This window comes from Sceloporus undulatus, chromosome 2 (assembly GCF_019175285.1).
Source record: "Sceloporus undulatus isolate JIND9_A2432 ecotype Alabama chromosome 2, SceUnd_v1.1, whole genome shotgun sequence".
Lineage (NCBI taxonomy): Eukaryota > Metazoa > Chordata > Lepidosauria > Squamata > Phrynosomatidae > Sceloporus > Sceloporus undulatus.
In genome coordinates, this window is record NC_056523.1 from 319699099 (window position 1) to 319717694 (window position 18596).

At 40.4% G+C, this 18596-nt stretch overlaps 1 protein-coding gene and 1 non-coding gene across 6 annotated transcripts in view; both read left to right on the forward strand.

Annotated features, from left to right (window-relative positions):
• MYO5B (myosin VB) overlaps positions 1-18505 on the forward strand; it is a 391629-nt gene extending 373124 nt beyond the window's left edge. For all 5 annotated transcript variants that reach the window (XM_042448811.1, XM_042448812.1, XM_042448813.1 and 2 more), the window contains 8 exons: positions 6132-6275; positions 7403-7554; positions 8327-8416; positions 10475-10625; positions 12663-12948; positions 14427-14601; positions 15659-15739; positions 17616-18505. In XM_042448811.1, the coding sequence (XP_042304745.1) occupies positions 6132-6275; positions 7403-7554; positions 8327-8416; positions 10475-10625; positions 12663-12948; positions 14427-14601; positions 15659-15739; positions 17616-17768 (1232 nt within the window). In that variant the 3' untranslated portion in view covers positions 17769-18505. The remainder of the gene's footprint in view (positions 1-6131; positions 6276-7402; positions 7555-8326; positions 8417-10474; positions 10626-12662; positions 12949-14426; positions 14602-15658; positions 15740-17615) is intronic.
• Positions 13310-13423, forward strand: LOC121924519. The gene has a single exon (XR_006102638.1). It is a non-coding gene; the product is annotated as a U5 spliceosomal RNA (small nuclear RNA).
• Positions 18506-18596: the final 91 nt, after the last annotated feature.

Here is an 18596-nt window from a genome sequence, read left to right on the forward strand (position 1 = left end):
TGATTTTATTTTTGTTTTAATCCCGCCTCGATCCGTAGGGAGAGGTGGGAAATATAAATAAAATGTATTATTACTATTATTATTATTATTATTATTATTATTATTAATGAAGTTATCACAACAAACTCATGGTAACATAAATTGGGATTTCCCACCTTTATCCTCAGAATAGTCTTGTGAGGTAGCTGGGATGAGATCTAATCACTTGCCACTCCATAGAGCTTGTGTCTTAATAGAAAATTGACCCAGGCATTTTCTGGTGCAACTGCTCAAAACTGTCCTTCTAGCTCACTGCAGCAGTTTCTGCAGGGTTTTTTTTTTAAAGAGTCCAATGTAACTGAAAAGCTGGCATTACTTTTACACCACCGAAAAGCAAAATTCTGTGAGGCTGCACAGGGACGTAGCTAGGATTTTAGGAAGGGGGGGGGGTCCAGTGCCACTATTATAATGGGGCTTGAGTGAGGCGGCGCAGCAGCACACACCATTCATTTTTCTAATGGAAGGGGGGGGTCCGGACCCCCAGATCCCCCCCCCTTGGCTACATCCCTGGGCTGCAGCGGTTCATCTAATTTTGAAGATGTAGATCAGGGACTAGACTGAAAGTAGAAGGAGAGCTGTGTATAAGGAGGAAGCCCTGTCAGGAGCCATAAGGGTCAAAGTCATCTTTAATTACCCATTTGGTATCTCAGAGGAGACGTTCCAGGAATACAGGGGTACGTGACTGCAGTCAGTCATCTCGCTGCACCCCCACCTTCAGCTATTTTGATACCACTGGTGTTCAGTTCTGCCATCCTGCCCCTAAGAAAGGACAGTGGCTGGAATTCTCTAAAAATAATTCTTTTGGTGCCTCCTTGTGGTCTCCCTCTGCCCCAGGACCATATTCCTTTTAGTTTTTGCAATGCCAGTATCAAAAGGGAAAATGCTCCACCTGCTGGTACTTTTTGCTGAGGTACCTTATATATTTGCAGTGAGGAGGTGAAACAGCTCAACAAGCAAGGAGCATGGAAAGAAAACATGTGTGGGGCCCCATAATTCTTTTATCTTGGTGGCTTGACAGAATGATTAGCCATGGCAGGCTTTGATCCTCTAGACTGGTTTTGGAAAGCTGGTCATTAAACGAAATTAAGCTGAATGAATAGGAGATTCTGTATCCCGACAGCAGGCACAGATGGTTCTTGTCAATATAATTTACATGCATCAAACTGACACTGCATTGTTTAAATTGTGTCTTACTATCCATTGTCTGAATAAATGTCACTACAGCAGCACATGCCAATGGGTGCCACAGAGGTTATCCTCCCCTATAAGACGATTACAGAATGCTAGTAATGATCTTCATATAATGCTAGTCTGGCTACTGTTTTCTTATGTGGTCAAAGTTGTGGTTTGAGGCATTTTTTCCCAATGTAGCAGGTTGATCTAAAGGTTACAGCTGAGTATTTGTCCCTTGGGGACAAAGCAAATCAGATGGATATTGAGACTGTGGGATAGTTGGCATATGAGACATAGTGACTATGGCCAGGACTTGTTTCCAAACTACAAGTCACACAATTAGATCAGGAATGTGAGTCACAATAAAGGTGAATGGGGGAAAGACCCAACTATCATACTTCCTTGGCACTCAGCAATGTACTTTGGGGTGTGTTTACATTCATTCATTTATTTCTTACTCCTTTATTTAGAATTCTGTCTCATTTTGTTGGAGTGCATAACATGTGGTCTTCCAAAAAGTATTGATATTGTGACTCCCATCAGCCATAGCCACCACACCCAACAGCAAGGAGTTATGGTCTTAGCATCTGGAGGGCCACACAAGTTGCCAATCTCTCTTTTAAAAATACAAAAATAACACAGAGATGAGGCAGAAAACAAATTACAACTAAGGAAGCAAAGAGCACTGAAGCAAGGGAAATAATAATGTAGACAGTCTTGTTGGCCATTGTTTAAGGAGGTCAGCATGTACATTAGTATATGTAGCCCAGGTGTTCAAATAAGTATCTGGACCTTTTCCTGATAGTATCAGTAAAGAAGATTGTGAGGCAATATAATAATCATTTTTAAATATTTGAAGGGATGTCATGTAAAAGATGGAGTGAGTTTGTTTTCTGCTGCACCAGAGACTAGGGCACAAACCAATTATAAAGAAAAAACAAAACATCCATTTAAATATTGGAAAGAAATGTTTGACTGTAAGAACTGTTTGACAGTGGAATAGAGTGGTGGGTGTCCTTCTTTGGAGACCTTTAAGCAGAGTTTGGATGTCCATCTTTCACTGGTGTTTTAACTGTGTATTCCTGCATGGCAACGGTTGGATTAGATGGTACTTGGGGTACCTTCCAATCCAAGCTTCTAAGCTGCATGTTCAAGAAATATTCAAAGCACATTCAAATGTGGATGACTAAGGAACTTTCAACCGAGCTAAGTTTGAAACGGAACATGTATAAGAAATGGAAAAAGGGGGAAATCACAAAAAAGGAATTCAAAGAAATAGCAGGCATGTGTAGGGGTAAAGTCAGAAAAGCTAAAGTGCAGAATGAACTCAGGCTTGCTGGAAAGGTTAAGAACAATAAAAAGGGCTTTTTTGGATATGTCCACAGCAAAAGGAAGAAGAAGGAAACGGTAGGGCCACTGCGTGGAGAAGATGGCAAAATGCTAACAGAAGACAGAGAAAAGGCAGAATTACTAAACACCTTCTTTGCCTCAGTCTTCTCAGAAAAAGAAAAGAGTGTTCAACCTGAGGATAATGGAGCAGAGGACAGATAAGGGGAATTTCAGTACAGAATAAGTAAAGAGATAGTAGAGGAACACCTTATTAATCTAAATGAATTTAAGTCTCCGGGACCAGATGAACTCCATCCAAGGGTATTAAAAGAACTGGCAAATGTAATATCGGAGCCATTGGCAATAATCTTTGAAAACTCCTGGAAAACAGGAGAGATCCCAGCAGACTGACGGAGGGCAAACATTGTCCCCATCTTCAAAAAGGGGAAAAAAGAGGATTCCAACAATTATCGTCCAGTTAGTCTGACATCAGTACTAGGAAAGATTCTGGAGCAGATAATTAAACAGAGAGTCTGTGAACATCTAGAAGGCAATGCCATAATCATAAAAAGTCAACATGGGTTTCAGAGAAACAAGTCATGCCAGACAAACCTAATCTCTTTCTTTGATAAAATTACCAGCTTGGTAGATGAAGGGAATGCTGTGGATATAGTATATCTTGATTTCAGTAAGGCCTTTGACAAAGTTCCCCATGACATTCTTGCAAACAAGCTTGTAAAATGTGGGCTAGACAAAGGAACTGTTAAATGGATCTGTAATTGGTTGACCGGACGAACTCAAAGGGTGCTCAACAATGGTTCCTTTTCATCCTGGAGAAAAGTGACCAGTGGGGTCCCACAGGGCTCTGTCCTGGGCCCAGTGCTATTCAACATCTTTATCAATGACCTGGATGACAGAATTGGGAGCATACTTATCAAATTTGCAGATGACACCAAATTAGGGGGAATAGCTAATACTCCAGAGGACAGGATCAACATTCAAAATGACCTGAATAGACTAGAAAGCAGGGCCAAAGCTAACAAAATGAAATTCAACACAGAGAAATGTAAGGTACTACACTTAGGGCAGAAAAATGAAATGCACAGATATAGGATGGGGGACACCTGGCTGAATGAAACTACGTGTGAAAGGGATCTAGGAGTCCAAGTAGACCACAAGTTGAACATGAGTGAACAGTGTGATGCGGCAGCTAAAAAGGCCAATGCTATTTTAGGCTGCATCAATAGAAGTATAGTGTCTAGATCAAGAGAAGTAATAGTGCCACTGTATTCTGCTTTGGTCAGGCCCCACCTAGAATATTGTGTCCAGTTCTGGGCGCAACAATTCAGAAAAGACATTGAGAAACTGGAACATGTCCAAAGGAGGGCGACAAAAATGGTGAAGGGTTTGGAAACCATGCCCTATGAGGAACGACTTAGGGAGCTGGGGATGTTTAGCCTGGAGAAAAGAAGGTTAAGAGGTGATTTGATCGCCCTGTTTAAATATTTGAAGGGATGTCATATTGAAGAGGGAGCAAGCTTGTTTTCTGCTGCCCCAGAGAACAGGACCCGGAACAATGGATGCAAGATACAGGAAAAGAGATTCCACCTGAACATTAGGAGGAACTTCCTGACAGTTAGGGCTGTTCGACAATGGAATGCACTCCCTCGGAGGGTGATAGAGTCTCCTTCCTTGGAGGTCTTTAAACAGAGGCTGGATGGCCATCTGTCTGGGATGCTTTGATTTGGATTTCCTGCATAGCAGGGGGTTGGACTGGATGGCCCTAGTGGTCTCTTCCAACTCTATGATTCTATGATTCTATGAAATGTAGAAAGGGCAGCCGGTTGCATTGCCCACTGAAGGACTGATGGGAGAGATTTGCTCTTCCAGAGCTGGAAATATAGGTCCTTTTCCAACACCGAGAGTTTCCAACTTCCTTTTTTGTCAGCAGGTGTTTATATGCAAGTGATTCTCACTTAATTCAGTAAATGTGCTGAGGAAAGTATCTGGAAAGGGTGCTTTCATACAAGCATGGGAGAAAAAGACAGGGGAAGGAACCTCTGTGACAGAACTTGCAGCTGTTTATAGCACTAGTGTTAACATCTCTAATGATTTAGGTTGACCTAGATTGTACTATAGTGCAGGTTCATACAGTTACATTAATGGGCAGCACCCCAAACACAATTAAATAACCAGGATCTCTAAGTTGAGCTAAGAAAGAATTCTGCCTGAAACCTGAAAAGGCCATGGCTGTCAGTCATGCAGACAACAGAGACTACATGGCCAAAGATTTGACTCACTACAAGTCAGCTTCCTACGTTCCTGGTTGAATTCTCCTTCGTACTTCTCAAAATAAGAAAGCCAGTGGGTGTAGTAGTTTAAGCATTAGACAACTCTGGAGACCAGGGTTTGAATCCCTGTTCAGGGAAACCTATCAGGTGACCTTGGGCAAGTCACACTCTTTCAGCCTCAGAGGAAGACAAAGGTAATCCCCCTCTACACAAATCTTGCCAAGACTACCCCCATTATAGGGTTGCCTTAGGGTCACCACAATCTGGAAACACTTGAACACACATGGCAACCCCCACCCCCCGGAATTAGCTAGCATTACCTGTGCTAGTTTTCTGTTGTTCATATGTAGCCTGCTGAAGTTACAATCAGCTTTAACACTCTGTTATTTGTCCGAAATTGACCAAAGCCAAAGTTAGCTTTTCTTTTTCAATGTAATGCTGAAATCCAGTTGCAGTGGGTGAACTCACATTGAGAAGGACTGAGAGGACAAGATACCATTCCATGGCCCATTCCTTGTCTCTTGATCACAGTTAGAAATTTTCCCATGTAACATTTGCAGGATCCCACTGGCAAAAATAATTAAAGCCAGCCAAATGTTTTAGTGGACTTCAAAAAGTGGGATGCTTCTATAGTCTGTCTGTCAAGTGGCTTAGTGGTATTGTATTTAGCAATTTCTGTCATTTGGCATCAGTCTGTTACAACCTAACTGATGTTGTGAATTTTTGAATGTACAAATGAAAATTTAATACATAAAGATCTACTCACAATACCCTTCAGTGCAGCCAGAACTGAAATTGCAAATGCCTGGAAGAATCTGCAGAGCCTTTCATTTTGCAGATTGTTAGACAAAATCTGAAGCTGGTTCTATGGAAAACCCAATTTTTAAACTTTTAAGACAAAAGGAGAGATTATGGAGGATAATTTTGAAACTATATTTGTTGTGGTGGTTTGCCTCCAAGTTGTTTCCAACTTATGATGACCCTAAAGTGAACCTATCACAGGTTTTCTGGGACAGAGAGTGTGTGACCTTCCCATGGTCACCAAATGGATCCCCATGGCCGAGTGGGGAGTGAACCCTGATCTCCAGTCATATGGTACCTGTTTATTATGTTTGCTTCAGAAATGAATTTCACCCCTGGACCCCCACCTAAATATATATTGTTTAGCACTGTCATGTAATCTGGGTTTGTTGGGAGGTTTTTTAAATTAGATTCTCATTGTAACTATATTTGTATTGATAACAGTGCCCGTTTATGATATGAAAAATTAAAACCAATCACCATGTTTGCTTTTCACAGCTGATCAAGCCATCATACAAACTGAAAAGCGGCAGCATGAACTCAACAGGCAGGTCACTGTCCAAAGGAAGGAGAAAGACTTCCAGGGAATGTTGGAATACTGTAAAGATGATGAACCCCTACTCATAAGAAATCTCATTACAGGTCACTGCTGTTGTTTTTCTGGCTAACCCTAGTTATATCACAAAGCTGAGCATTTTTCAAACTCTTCTGAAATTTCCTGGCAGTTTCTCAGAGATTCCTCTGGTGATACAGGCTTGTGAATAACCGCTTTCCTGACAGTAATACATACTATTGTTTAAGAAATCTGGGTGATCCCCATATGTTACCTTAAAATGTTTTGAATTTGAATCAGCACAGCCATTCTTAGGAATGCCAGGAGTAACAGTTCAGCTTCTGGAGGGCCACGATTCTGACTCATGCCTTAATCTACAGAAATTAGATCTTAACCACCCCAAATTTGTACAAGATTTCAGCCCATTTCTTCTGTGTAGAATAGATTCATTTGCACAGTAATTTCAAGGACATCCATGCTGTATACATTTCAAAAGTGGGAGGGTTCTTTGTAAAGATTCAATAGTAGAGGAATGAGATCAGATAATGTAAATACTTCTCTGATTTGATTCTGGCTTAGAACAGTGCATCTCAAACTGAGCTGAGAGACTGGCAACCCTTTCCCCCCGTGGGCTGGAGTCTGCAAGCCCATAATTTGGGGAACAACATTTGTCCATAGACAACCTTTTTGAATAGCACTGGTTTAGGCAACAAGTGTTCCTTATATGCCTGTGATAGGAACGTAAAAGCCATGAGAAAAAAAGCCAAAGGATGATCAAGTCCATCAGTCTGTTCACAGTAGTCAATCTGGTGGCTGTCAGAAATCCCCAACAATTTAAATATAGCCTATACTACCTCTGCTGCTGTATATATGTACTGTGTCTATGCATGTAATAATATACAGTGGTACCCCGGGATACGAAATACCCAGGTTACGAAATTTCCGGGATACGAAAAAATCCCATAGGAAATAACTGTTCCGGGTTACGAATGTTTTTTCGGGTTACGAAGAAAATTTTTGGTGCTTTTCGGCGCTTTTTCGCACGAAACGCGGCTTTTCCCCATTAGCGCCTATGGGTTTTCGGCTTGCGAAGGCTTTTCGGGTTATGAAAGCGGCCGCGGAACGAATTAATTTCGTAACCCGAGGGAGCACTGTACTATGTTAAATGTACTGCAAGGAAGCCAGGGCATTTAAAGTTTCTCTCTCACGTTCACAGATCTGAAGCCTCAAACAGTCTCTGCCACAGTACCTTGTCTTCCAGCCTATATCCTCTACATGTGCATCAGACATGCAGATTACATTAATGATGATCATAAAGTACATTCCTTGCTTACCTCTACCATCAATGGCATTAAAAAAGTATTAAAGGTAAAAGGAGGGGTGGCTTTGTTCTGAGTCTTTTAGCAGAATGTTCTAAAAATAAAGGGTCCAGAGGTTATATAGGACACGAACAGTAATTGACACACACACAATACCCAGTATTCTCTTTATGGGTAAGAAAAAGGATCTTTGGGATTTAAAAAATTAGTCTACATCTGCACTGCAGAATTAATGCAGTTTGATACTGCTTTAGCTGCCATGGCTTAATAATATGGAATCTTGACATATGTCGTTTTGTGAGATATTTAGCCTTGTCTGCCAGAGAGCTCTGGTGTCACAATAAACTACAAATCTCAGGATTGCATAGGATGGAGCAACGACAGTTAACATGGTGTCAAACTGCATTAATTCTGCAGTGTGGCAACAGCCTAAGGCCACCAGAAGCACCCAATGTTGTTTTTAAAGATGGTATCAGGCTGTCTCAACTCACAGCCTTGGCCTTAAATCTCAAAAGTGTTAGACTTCACAAGACTGAGAACTGGAACCAATGTGCAAGGGATATCCATGTAAAAAATGTTAAGTTCTCTTGCCAAACATATGAATCAATTTGATCTGAAGGAAGCCATTATGACTACCCCTGGCCTTCTCCTCTGTCCTTACACTATTACTTTTATTTCCTCTATTTTGCTTCCTGTCCTGAGATAGCCCTTGAGAACCATCACTCCTTCCCAAATGGTTCAGCTCAAACATAGCACAACAAATGAATACATGCAGAGATTTCAAAGCGATGTTTCATGTTATTTCTTTGGGTTCTTCACAGAAACATAATGATGATTTTGAGATGACGTCTTTTTGGCTGGCTAACACCTGTCGCCTTCTGCACTGCCTGAAGCAATACAGTGGAGATACGGTGAGAGAACTGTAGTAGCAAGAAGTACATCTGGAGCCTCCATGCTGAATTAAGCAGTACAGTACCACTGTTTGTTTCAGTTGGATTTGCTCCTGGAATGCTTCTGCTGTACAAGTCTGCCTGTTACCCATGCAGTCCTGCGCTGTGTTTCTAATGCAGCCATACGACTTGAGGCAGGCGTAATTTCTATCAAGGATAGGGCTTGGATTCTTATGTCAGTCATTGGTTGATGCTTACGTTTATACCCTGGGGGTTAGATCTGTTGGCAATCGTAGATAACTGTCTCTCTCCTTGGAAAAAGATGGTAAACAATATATATTCCCATATATATTCTTACGCTCTTTCTCACAAAATGGCTTATTACAAATGGTATATATATAAAGGCCTAACCAGATCTGAGGCAGCATATATGGAAAATGATACACAAAGTTGTTGTTGTTGTTGTTGTTGTTGTTGTTTAGTTAGAAACATTTCTATGCTGAGTAATACAGAGGTATCATTTGACCTTCACATATATTTTACCAATTTAGTAATCCCCAAATTTAGATGCATACAACATGCTGCCATCAACCATTAGATGCAGTACAACATGCTGCCATCAACCATTTTAAAAGGCAAATATTTAAAAAAAAACCCATAAGACCAGCTCATCTACCCATCTTTAAATCTAGCATTAAAATCAATTGATCATGTTCTCTTTTATTGTTCATTTTATTAGGTTACTCATCCTAGACTAATCACCCAATTTTACAAAAATTTCCAGGAAGAATGGAAAGAGTTTATCTTTCTCTCCTGCTTGGGGACTCAGACTCTCAAATTACAGAGAAGGTTGCTAGGTTCTGTGCTTGTGCTATTACTATTTGCAGACAAATGTTAGGGGAGAAATTTTAATACGGAAACCCCAATTATATATTTAACTGTAAGTCTTTGTTATGATATTTTATCATTTGATCTTCCTCAGCTTATAATTTTGGGTTAATAGGTAGAAACTGTTAGAAATTAGTATTTAGCGCAGGTTTTATTTATTTTATTTTTATATCTGATTATGATTGTAAATAAAGAAATGAAATGAAAGCCTGTCTGCCTGCCTGCTTGTTATGAAGCACAGAATGGCAATGTGGGACAGTGTTAGGGATGCATATGGCACAGCATAGTGTAAGTCCATATGTAGATACTTGCGCTACACTGAGGAGATGTTGAGAGTTTAGAAGTAACAAGTAGTAAAGCTATCAGTAACACATGTTTTCTGTGTAACAGCATCATCAAAATTATTATTTGAACAATGACTAAGCCTGGCGTAATGGTTTAAGTGTTGGACTATGACTCTGGAGACCAGGGTTTGATTCCCCATTTAGTCATGAAACCCACTGAGTGACCTCAAGGAAAGGCAATGGCAAACCTCCTCTGGACAGATCTTGCCAAGAAAACTCCATGATGGATTGCCGTAAGTCAGAAATGACTTGAAGGCACAGAAGATGACGAAGTAGTTGTAGTAGTAGTAATGTTATTACTTTATAATGTTTGTTTATTGTTCCTAAAACATTGGGGTCTGCTCATTTTGGCCATTTTTGTTTTAAAGGTACAGAAGTCTATTAATTTTTTTTAATGAAAACATAACCAGCTAGTTGGTAACAAATAATTGTAGCCAGTTTGTTGTTGTTTTACCTTCAAATCATTTCCAACCTCGGGTGACCCTAAGGCGAACCTATAACAGGGTTTTCTGGTGTTGCATGACTCACTCAAGGTCACTCAGTGGGTTTTCATGGTCAAGCAGGGAATCAAACCCTGGTCTCCCATCTTAATAATGAACAACGAAATCCACAAACTACTATTAAATTATAACACTACACACTCTGGTCTATTTACCCAAGTTCCTCTACAGCTAGCGTAAAAGTGAGTGTCAATGTGTGATTTAACCTAACAGCTGGCCAGAAAGGATCAGTTGTTCCCAAAGATGGGGGGTTGGTTTCTTTCTCGTTACATGCCAATGTTAAGGTGCATGGTGTTTTTACCAAGATAAACTCAAATTAATTTCAACTTCCTTTCCTCTCACTTTAGGGCTTTATGACCCAAAACACTGCAAAACAAAATGAACATTGCCTGAAGAATTTCGACCTTACCGAGTATCGCCAGGTCTTAAGTGATCTCTCTATTCAGATCTACCAGCAGCTCATTAAAATTGCGGAAGGTGTATTGCAGCCCATGATAGGTGAGATACCAACATCTGTATCTCAGCCCAATGGTTCGCTTGATAATGATTCATGTTCTCCATATTGCCTGGGGAAAAATAGCTGAAATGGAATCCAGCAGAAACAGGTATCCCTAAAGTTTTAGGTGCCATCCACCAAAGTGTACAATGGCCCAAATGGTACACTTGCATTTCTACATGATTTACAAAGAAAGCTGCTCCTGGGGTTTTGTGGCCATTGTAAGCCAGTTTGGATGTAATTTTTCTTATTTTGAGCTATTTCTGTAGAGGAATTTTTTTTACCATATATATTTGACGATAAGTTGACATCATGTATAAGTCAAGGTCAACTTTTTGGGGCCTGAATTGATTAAGGAGGCAGCCCAGCTGGGAAGAGGCTCAGAGCATGACCATACTGACCTGTGCATAAGTCAACCCAGGTTATTTTGGGGTCAATTTTTTACCTAAATTTTTTGACTTATACATGAGTTTATATGGTATTAACTTTATTTATACCCCACTTTTATCTCCAAGATGGGCTTCAAGGTGGCTAACAAAATACAGTAGTCCCTCGGGTTACGAAATTAATTCGTTCCGCGGCTCCGTTCGTAACCCGAGTAATTTCGCAACCCGAAAAGGCTAGCGGCTAGCGCTGGAAAGCCGCTAGCCGCGCTTTGCGGTTTGAATTTCGCGCCGAAAAAAAAATTCGTAACCCGAAAAAAACATCGTAACCCGGAACAGTTTTTTCCTATCTATTTTTTTCGTATCCCGGAAATTTCGTAACGCAATCAATTCGTATCCCGGGGTACCACTGTAACTAAAAACGAGTTCTAATAAAAGCACAATGTTATAAATATTAAAAGACAATTAAACTAGTTGTACCATGAAAAAACAAACAAATTAAAATCGTTTTAAATGCCTCAGTGATAATTATGAATGTTTTAAAAATGAAAAAGTTCAGTACCGCCATTAAAACTGCTGGGTCTAGAAGGCAATCAGAGGAATCTCTCACTGGAAATGAAAATGCATGTGGATTTTAAAAGATGAATCTGTGATAAATGCTGCCAGGCATCTGATATGGATTTAGTGACCGTGAAACTTCGGTATGTGACTTCTTATATTTTGTTAGGTTTATGTGTCTTCTTAGTAATAAGATCTAGGAGTCCTTAAATTCTGAGATTTTCATGGTTCAGAGGCCTGTCTAATAATTCTACATGTGTGCAACACGCTAATATAATTCTATGCTTGCCAATATAGGTATATTCTGAGCCCAGAGAAAGATATATGTGCCTTTTCAGATATTATTGGAGTGCCACATCAAACCTAGCCAGCCTAGCCAATGGTGAGGGTTGACGAGATTTGCAGGCTCACAACACCTGGAAGAGGCTTCCCATTCCCTCTTACATCTCTCTTAGCTACAAGTCACTTCTTCTATTGGTCACCTTTTTTTTCAGACTCTCGGTTGTAACTATTTTTTATCTTTCCCCATTTCTCTTTTTCCCTTGTGGTTTTTAATTGCTTAAAGTATGGAACTCATTCAAACTGGATACTGAGCCTATGATATAAATTTATGACACCTCCCTGCAGAGCTATTAGTAATTTTTACAGTATGTTAATTGAGTTCTAACCCATCCAATTACCTATTGTATTTCAAGGCTTTATAGCCATTAGCCAATTAATCCTTCCCAACACACCAATGGAAGAGGAATACTAAGTAAAATTATCTTCCCTGTGCCTACAGCAGGGAAATTAACCTGGCAAAACAAGTCTTTCTTGTTAGATGAAGTCCCAAGTGTGTCACTTCTCATGTGTATTGCTTCCTCTGAGCCACGTATATACTGTTTATGTCCAATCAGGACTGCTTGAGCCCTTCACTATTCATTTATGAGACTGGCATGTAAATCCTGTATAGTTTAAAGAGTGACATGTAGAGATACAGTATATGGACAAGCAAACTGTTGCAGTTGGTATGGTGTCTTAAGCAGAACAGAAATGCTGACACTGGAACTTCCTTAAGACATCTACTTTGCTTTATAGAATAATTTCTTTTCCTCCCAGTGACTGCTGTGTTAGAAAATGAAAGCATCCAGGGCCTGTCAGGCGTGAAGCCAATGGGCTACCGGAAACGAAGCTCCAGCATGGGGGACAATGACAACTCATACACTTTGGAAGCAATCATCCATCAGCTGAACACATTTCACAGTGTCATGTACGACCAGGGCCTTGACCCCGAGATCATCCAGCAGGCTGTCAAGCAGCTCTTCTATATGATCAATGCTGTGGCTCTCAACAACCTGCTGCTCAGGAAAGACGTCTGCTCTTGGAGCACCGGGGTGCAACTCAGGTAGGCTTCAGGTTGCAGAGATTGTTTATGCTCAGCCCCACAACTGATATGCATACACCTCCCCCTCACCCATCCATTTTGAAGGAATTAAAGTGGCATTTTATTATATATGCCAGGAAAAGAAGACTGGTATGATGCAGTAGAACATAAGTCATTGCAACTTCGTCTGCAATATAGCAGCAGCACAGCCCTGCCAATTCACTTGCTGACCCTTCAGCCATAGTCTCTGCATAGGAATCTCAGGCTATAAGGAGCATTAAAAAACAGAAAAAGAGAAATAACTAAATACAGTGGGCCCTTGGTATCCGCTGTTGTTTGGTTCCAGGACCTCCCATGGATACCAAAATCTGCAGATCCTCAAGTACTCTGGTTTCTCTTCAGATCTTATAAATCTTTCGCCTTTTACTAAAGATTTTTGTGGAGAGGAACATTTATGAGTTTGTAACCAATTTTAGGAGCGCTGGTGGCACAGTGGTTAAATGCCTGTACTGCAGCCACTCACTCAAAACCAAAAGATTGCGAGTTCAATACCAGCGAAAGGGCTCAAGCTTGACTCAGGCTTGAATCCTTCCGAGGTCGCTAAAATGAGTACCCAGATTGTTGGGGGCAACTAGCTTACAGTTGTAAACCATTTAGACACTGTTAGTTCAGTATGAAGCAGTATATAAATGGGAAAAAAGTATTGTTAAATGTTATGGTATAGTAAAATGGTGTCCCTTATACAGAACAGCAAAATTAAGATTTGCATTTTGGATTTTATATATATTTTTGGAATATTTTCAAGCTGTGAATGACAACTGTGGATAAAGAATCCATAGATACTGAGGCCCAAATGTATAATGGGCTGAACTATGGGGCTGATTTGTGGTTTTGTATCTGCATGTGTATCCCCATTATTGTCTATATGATCCTGTTATTTGGAGATAGCAAGGATCAAACCTGGAATATTTTGCATACAAAGCTTGCTCTGTAACTAAGCCATGATTCTTTCCCATCTAAATTTCAGATATGAATCAGTCTGTGTTGCTCAAGCCACATACCTTTTGACCCTTAATAGAATTAGGATTTTAACCTAGTCCTAACTGTAGGGTTTTTGATGTTGTTGTTGTGCCATTGGTTCAGGGTAGGCAACCTTTTTGAGCCGGGGGCCAGGTTGCTGTCCCTCAGACAACTGGGGGGCTGAACTCAAAATGGCGCCCAGAGCAGCGCGGAAGCTGCAGCGGGGGCGGCAATCGGCGGCAGGACCGGACTGGGGCCGGTCCCAAGGCCTCGCCGGGCCGGATCCGGCCCATGGGCCGTAGGTTGCCAACCTCTGGTTTACACTGTATTTAGGAGCATCTTAGGGAAGAAATCACTGTTTCTTCTCTAACAGAACTAGTATTTTTCCAACTGCTTTCAGAAACAAATTATCTCTTTGAAAGAATATTTATTTATTTGTTTGTTTGTTTGTAATTCGTGGCTGCCTCGTGTATGTCCAGGTTTAACATAAGTCAGCTGGAGGAATGGTTGAGAGGAAAGAACCTGCACCAAAGTGGGGCTGCCAAGACTCTAGAGCCTCTGATCCAGGCAGCACAACTCCTGCAGCTGAAAAAGAAAACCTCAGAAGATGCTGAAGCAATTTGCTCTTTGTGCACATCCCTCACCACACAGCAAGTAAGATGCAAGAAGAGTGTGTTTACTCCTCTGTTATGAACTCAAAGGGGCTAACAAAAGATAGCATTGTTTTAATTGTTAACTCTTATGTATTTTATTGTTGTACCTTTACTGTATATTTATACTAGGTTGTAATCCCGCCTCGGTCCACCTGAGAGGCAGGAAAATATAAATTGATTGATTATGCCAAGAGCAAAAGAGCCAACAAGTCCCCCTGCCTGTTAACCTTGCATCAATCCTATGTCAGGTTGGCAGAAACTTAACTGCTTTGAGATTACTACTGAGCTTTTTTGCTAAATGGGGATTTGAACCTGGACTCTTCTGCTTTCGGTCCAGCACTCAAACCTGGTTGGCAATCCTGAGGATTTTCCCTTGAGCCAGAACCTGGCTGTTGGGGGAAGATAATACTCTGAATTACGTTTGTGTGTGTACAATGAATAATCACAGTTTGAGTGTTGGACTAGCATTCTGGAGACCAGGATTCAATTTTTAGCTCTGCCTTGAAACCCACTGATTGACCTTGGGCAAATAACCTGCTCTCAGCCTCAGGCAAATCTCCTCTGAACAGGTCTTGCCATGAAAACCCCATGACCCCAACCTCAGGGTTGCCATAAAACAGAAAAGATTTGAAGACACACATTTAAGTCCCCTTTTCACCTGACAGTTCTTTTTCACAATTGCCTAATGCATACCCTCCCCCAAGTATGCTATGACACAAAGTTACACCCTTGGTTTCTAAGTTTGCTGCCTCCCATCCAGAGAGAAAAATACAACTTTGCAGATGTGATTTTTTCCCCCTATAAAACAATGCTGCGGGGTGCACAGCATTCATTCATCTACTGTGTCACAGAATTATAACGCTGAAAGGCACCACAAGGATCATCTAATCCAACCTCCTGCCAGTGCAGGAATCCACAGCCTGAAGGATCCCTGACCACATTTAGCCTCTATGTCAAAAGACCCAGTGAAGGGGAGTCTACGATCTGACAGTCTGTTCCACTGGCAAGCCACTCTTACTGCCTTCACTATTAATCCCCATCCTATTTTCCCTCCACAGATTGTAAAAATACTCAACCTCTACACTCCTGTGAATGAATTTGAAGAGCGGGTGACAGTAGCCTTCATAAGAAATGTCCAGGTGAGTTCTGCAATGAAGAAAGGTGAAAGGTTCTACATCTGCCACACAGAATAGGAGCAAGTGTCTGCATTCTAAAAAAAAAAAAAAGCAGTTTCAACAACCGGGTCTCAGCTCCAAAACACATCCAGTGGATAGAAAAAGATTTAGACTGGCTGTCTTGGGTGAAAATAAGGCACAGTAGGCCCTTGGTATCCACTGTGGCTTGCTTCCAGGACCCCTTGTGGATACTCAGTATGGTTGAGCATTTGACCAAAGCTTGCTCCCAAAGTGATTGACTGCTCAATAAAATATTATCAAATAATGGTTAAATATGTTTAAACTCCATTAAATAGAAAAAAAAAAAAAACCAACAACCTTTAATCATCAGCAGATTCAGCACTTACATGAATAAGAAAACTGAATTAGTTACCAAATAGTTTGTTGAGAAATAATGAAGTAAAAAGATGTCATCAATTATAACATCTATAGCAATTCTGTGTTGGGTTTTTTTTAGGGGGCATTCACACTAGTTTTTTGTCCTAAGGAGATATGGCTTTCTCCTTCCAAGCCACTTAGTTCCTAGGGTGCATCTACATTGTAGAAATAATGCAATTTGACACCATTTTATCAGCCATGGCTCCATCCTACAGAAACTTGAATTTTGTAGTTTTGTGAGGCACTAGCACTCTTTGCCAAAGACATCTAAAGCCACAGTAAAATGATATATCCCAGGATTCCAACGGATAGAGCTACAGCACTTAAAGTGGTGTCAAACTGCATTATTTTTACAGTGTATTTACATCCCTAGTCTTGTTTGGAGATGCTTGTAGGTGGCCAGTAGGAAATGCTGCTAAGATTTCCTTCTCTGCTGCAGTGTTTTGGAGTAAACAATTCTCACTTCTACCATTGCAAACAGATGATACAATCATGAAATAAACAGGAAAAAGAAGAAGTAAATCCCAGCGTCAAAATAGTCAAATCAACATAAAAAGCTGGGCTACATCTTGTAAACTGGCCACTGATAAACAGATCAATTTTAATAGAATTAAAAATACCTTAAAATGCCAATATTAACATACAGTCTATGTCTGTCTGTATTCATTGGAAGTCTGTATTTTATTAGATATTTTCACTATTTCTTCTCATGTATTCATTGCTGTTATAAATGTGTGTAGTACAGGCCCTAGAGCAACCTGTTACTGTATTTTAATTCTGGTTTTTTGAGGGTTTTTAGACTTAAACTGGTCTACTTAAGAAGCGGTGGCTCAGTGGTTAAGACGCTGATTGTGATGATAGCAAGATTGGCATGCTGGCTATTTAAGGCCCAAGTGTTGCAAGATGGAGTAAGCTCTGGTCACTAGTCCCAGCTTATGCCAACCTAGCAGTTCAAAAGCATGTAAAAGTGCAAGTAAAAAAATAGGTACCACTTCGGGGGGAAGGTAACAATGTTCCATGCAGTCTTTGCCAATGCTGGCTCTTTAGCTTAGTAATGGGCACGACTTGACAACCTTGTCAAAGGGGAAACCTTTACCTTTTTACTTTTATTTAAGTTCACCAGCTATATTTCAATTTTGTATACTGATTTGACTAAAACAAAATATGCAAGGTAAGGACAGTGTCACTCTTCCTGTAATAATAATAATAATAATAATAATAATAATAATAATAATAATAATAATCAAACAGCAGTAATAACTGAAATGTGACAAGTATTTGACTAGTCCAGTGTATGGAATGCTAATCAAACAGGGGTTTTTTTTTGGCAGGGGGGATGCCACCTTCACCTCAGCTATGAAAAAGCACTTGCACAAATTGTTCCAAATTGGGCTGCTATGTATTTTGTGCCTCTTCTGATGAGTTTGTGTTTGCTCCCCACTCCCATTTCTGTGTCTCTTAGGCACATCTGCAAGAGCGGAATGACCCTCCACAGCTGCTGCTAGACTTCAAGTTCATGTTTCCTGTTTTGTTTCCATTCAATCCTTCTTCTCTAACCATGGACTCTATTCATATCCCAGCTTCTCTTGGCCTAGAATTCCTTAACAAAGTTTGAAGACACAATTTTGACTCCCAGCCAAGAATTTTCCAAGAGTTCAAGCAAAATAAGGAAGGGGGAAAAAACTGAATGAAAGGATCTCTTCAAATGTGGACCAAACTAATGGTTAAAGGAACCAATACACTTTAGGCAACCAATGCTCAATTGTACAGCCTAAAAATCTAACTTTATATTTTCATTGGATGCATTTTGATTTGTATGGGGAGTTTTTTTTTGGAGGGGACTAGATCTTTCAGTTAATACTTGAAACAAAAAAGGGGATTTGTACTGCTTAACATCATGCTAACATATTGCCTCCCGGCTGTCACTAAAATTCTGTCATTCATAACTGGGACATTATTTTGATTTTCATAAATTATGGCTATCCGGAAATGTTTCATTGAAATAACAAAAAAGCACATTAGATGGCCAAGCACCTTTATACTTTATTATGAGGTTTGCTTGTACATACCAGAAGCAGACTTCAATTGGTGCTGCCAGCCACCATTTTAAAACTATCATTTCAGGCAATAAAGTTGCTCTAGGCAAAACTATGAATTTGTGACACACTTAGAAAAGTGGAGGAGAAAACTACTTGTTACCTGATCTCTGAAGCTTGGGAAGGTGATAACAGTTATGCTCTCTGTTCCATTCAAATGCCATTTTGTATGTATTATAAGGCAGACTGGTAACCAAAACAGTATCAGTCCAGCCTTAACATATTACAAGGCCATAAATATTGCTTCTATATGAAACACTGAGACTGAAGAATGCCTACAATTGTCCATATTAACTGAATGCCATGATTGTGATACCCCATAGCTGCTATTTTCCCCCCCCTCGGAC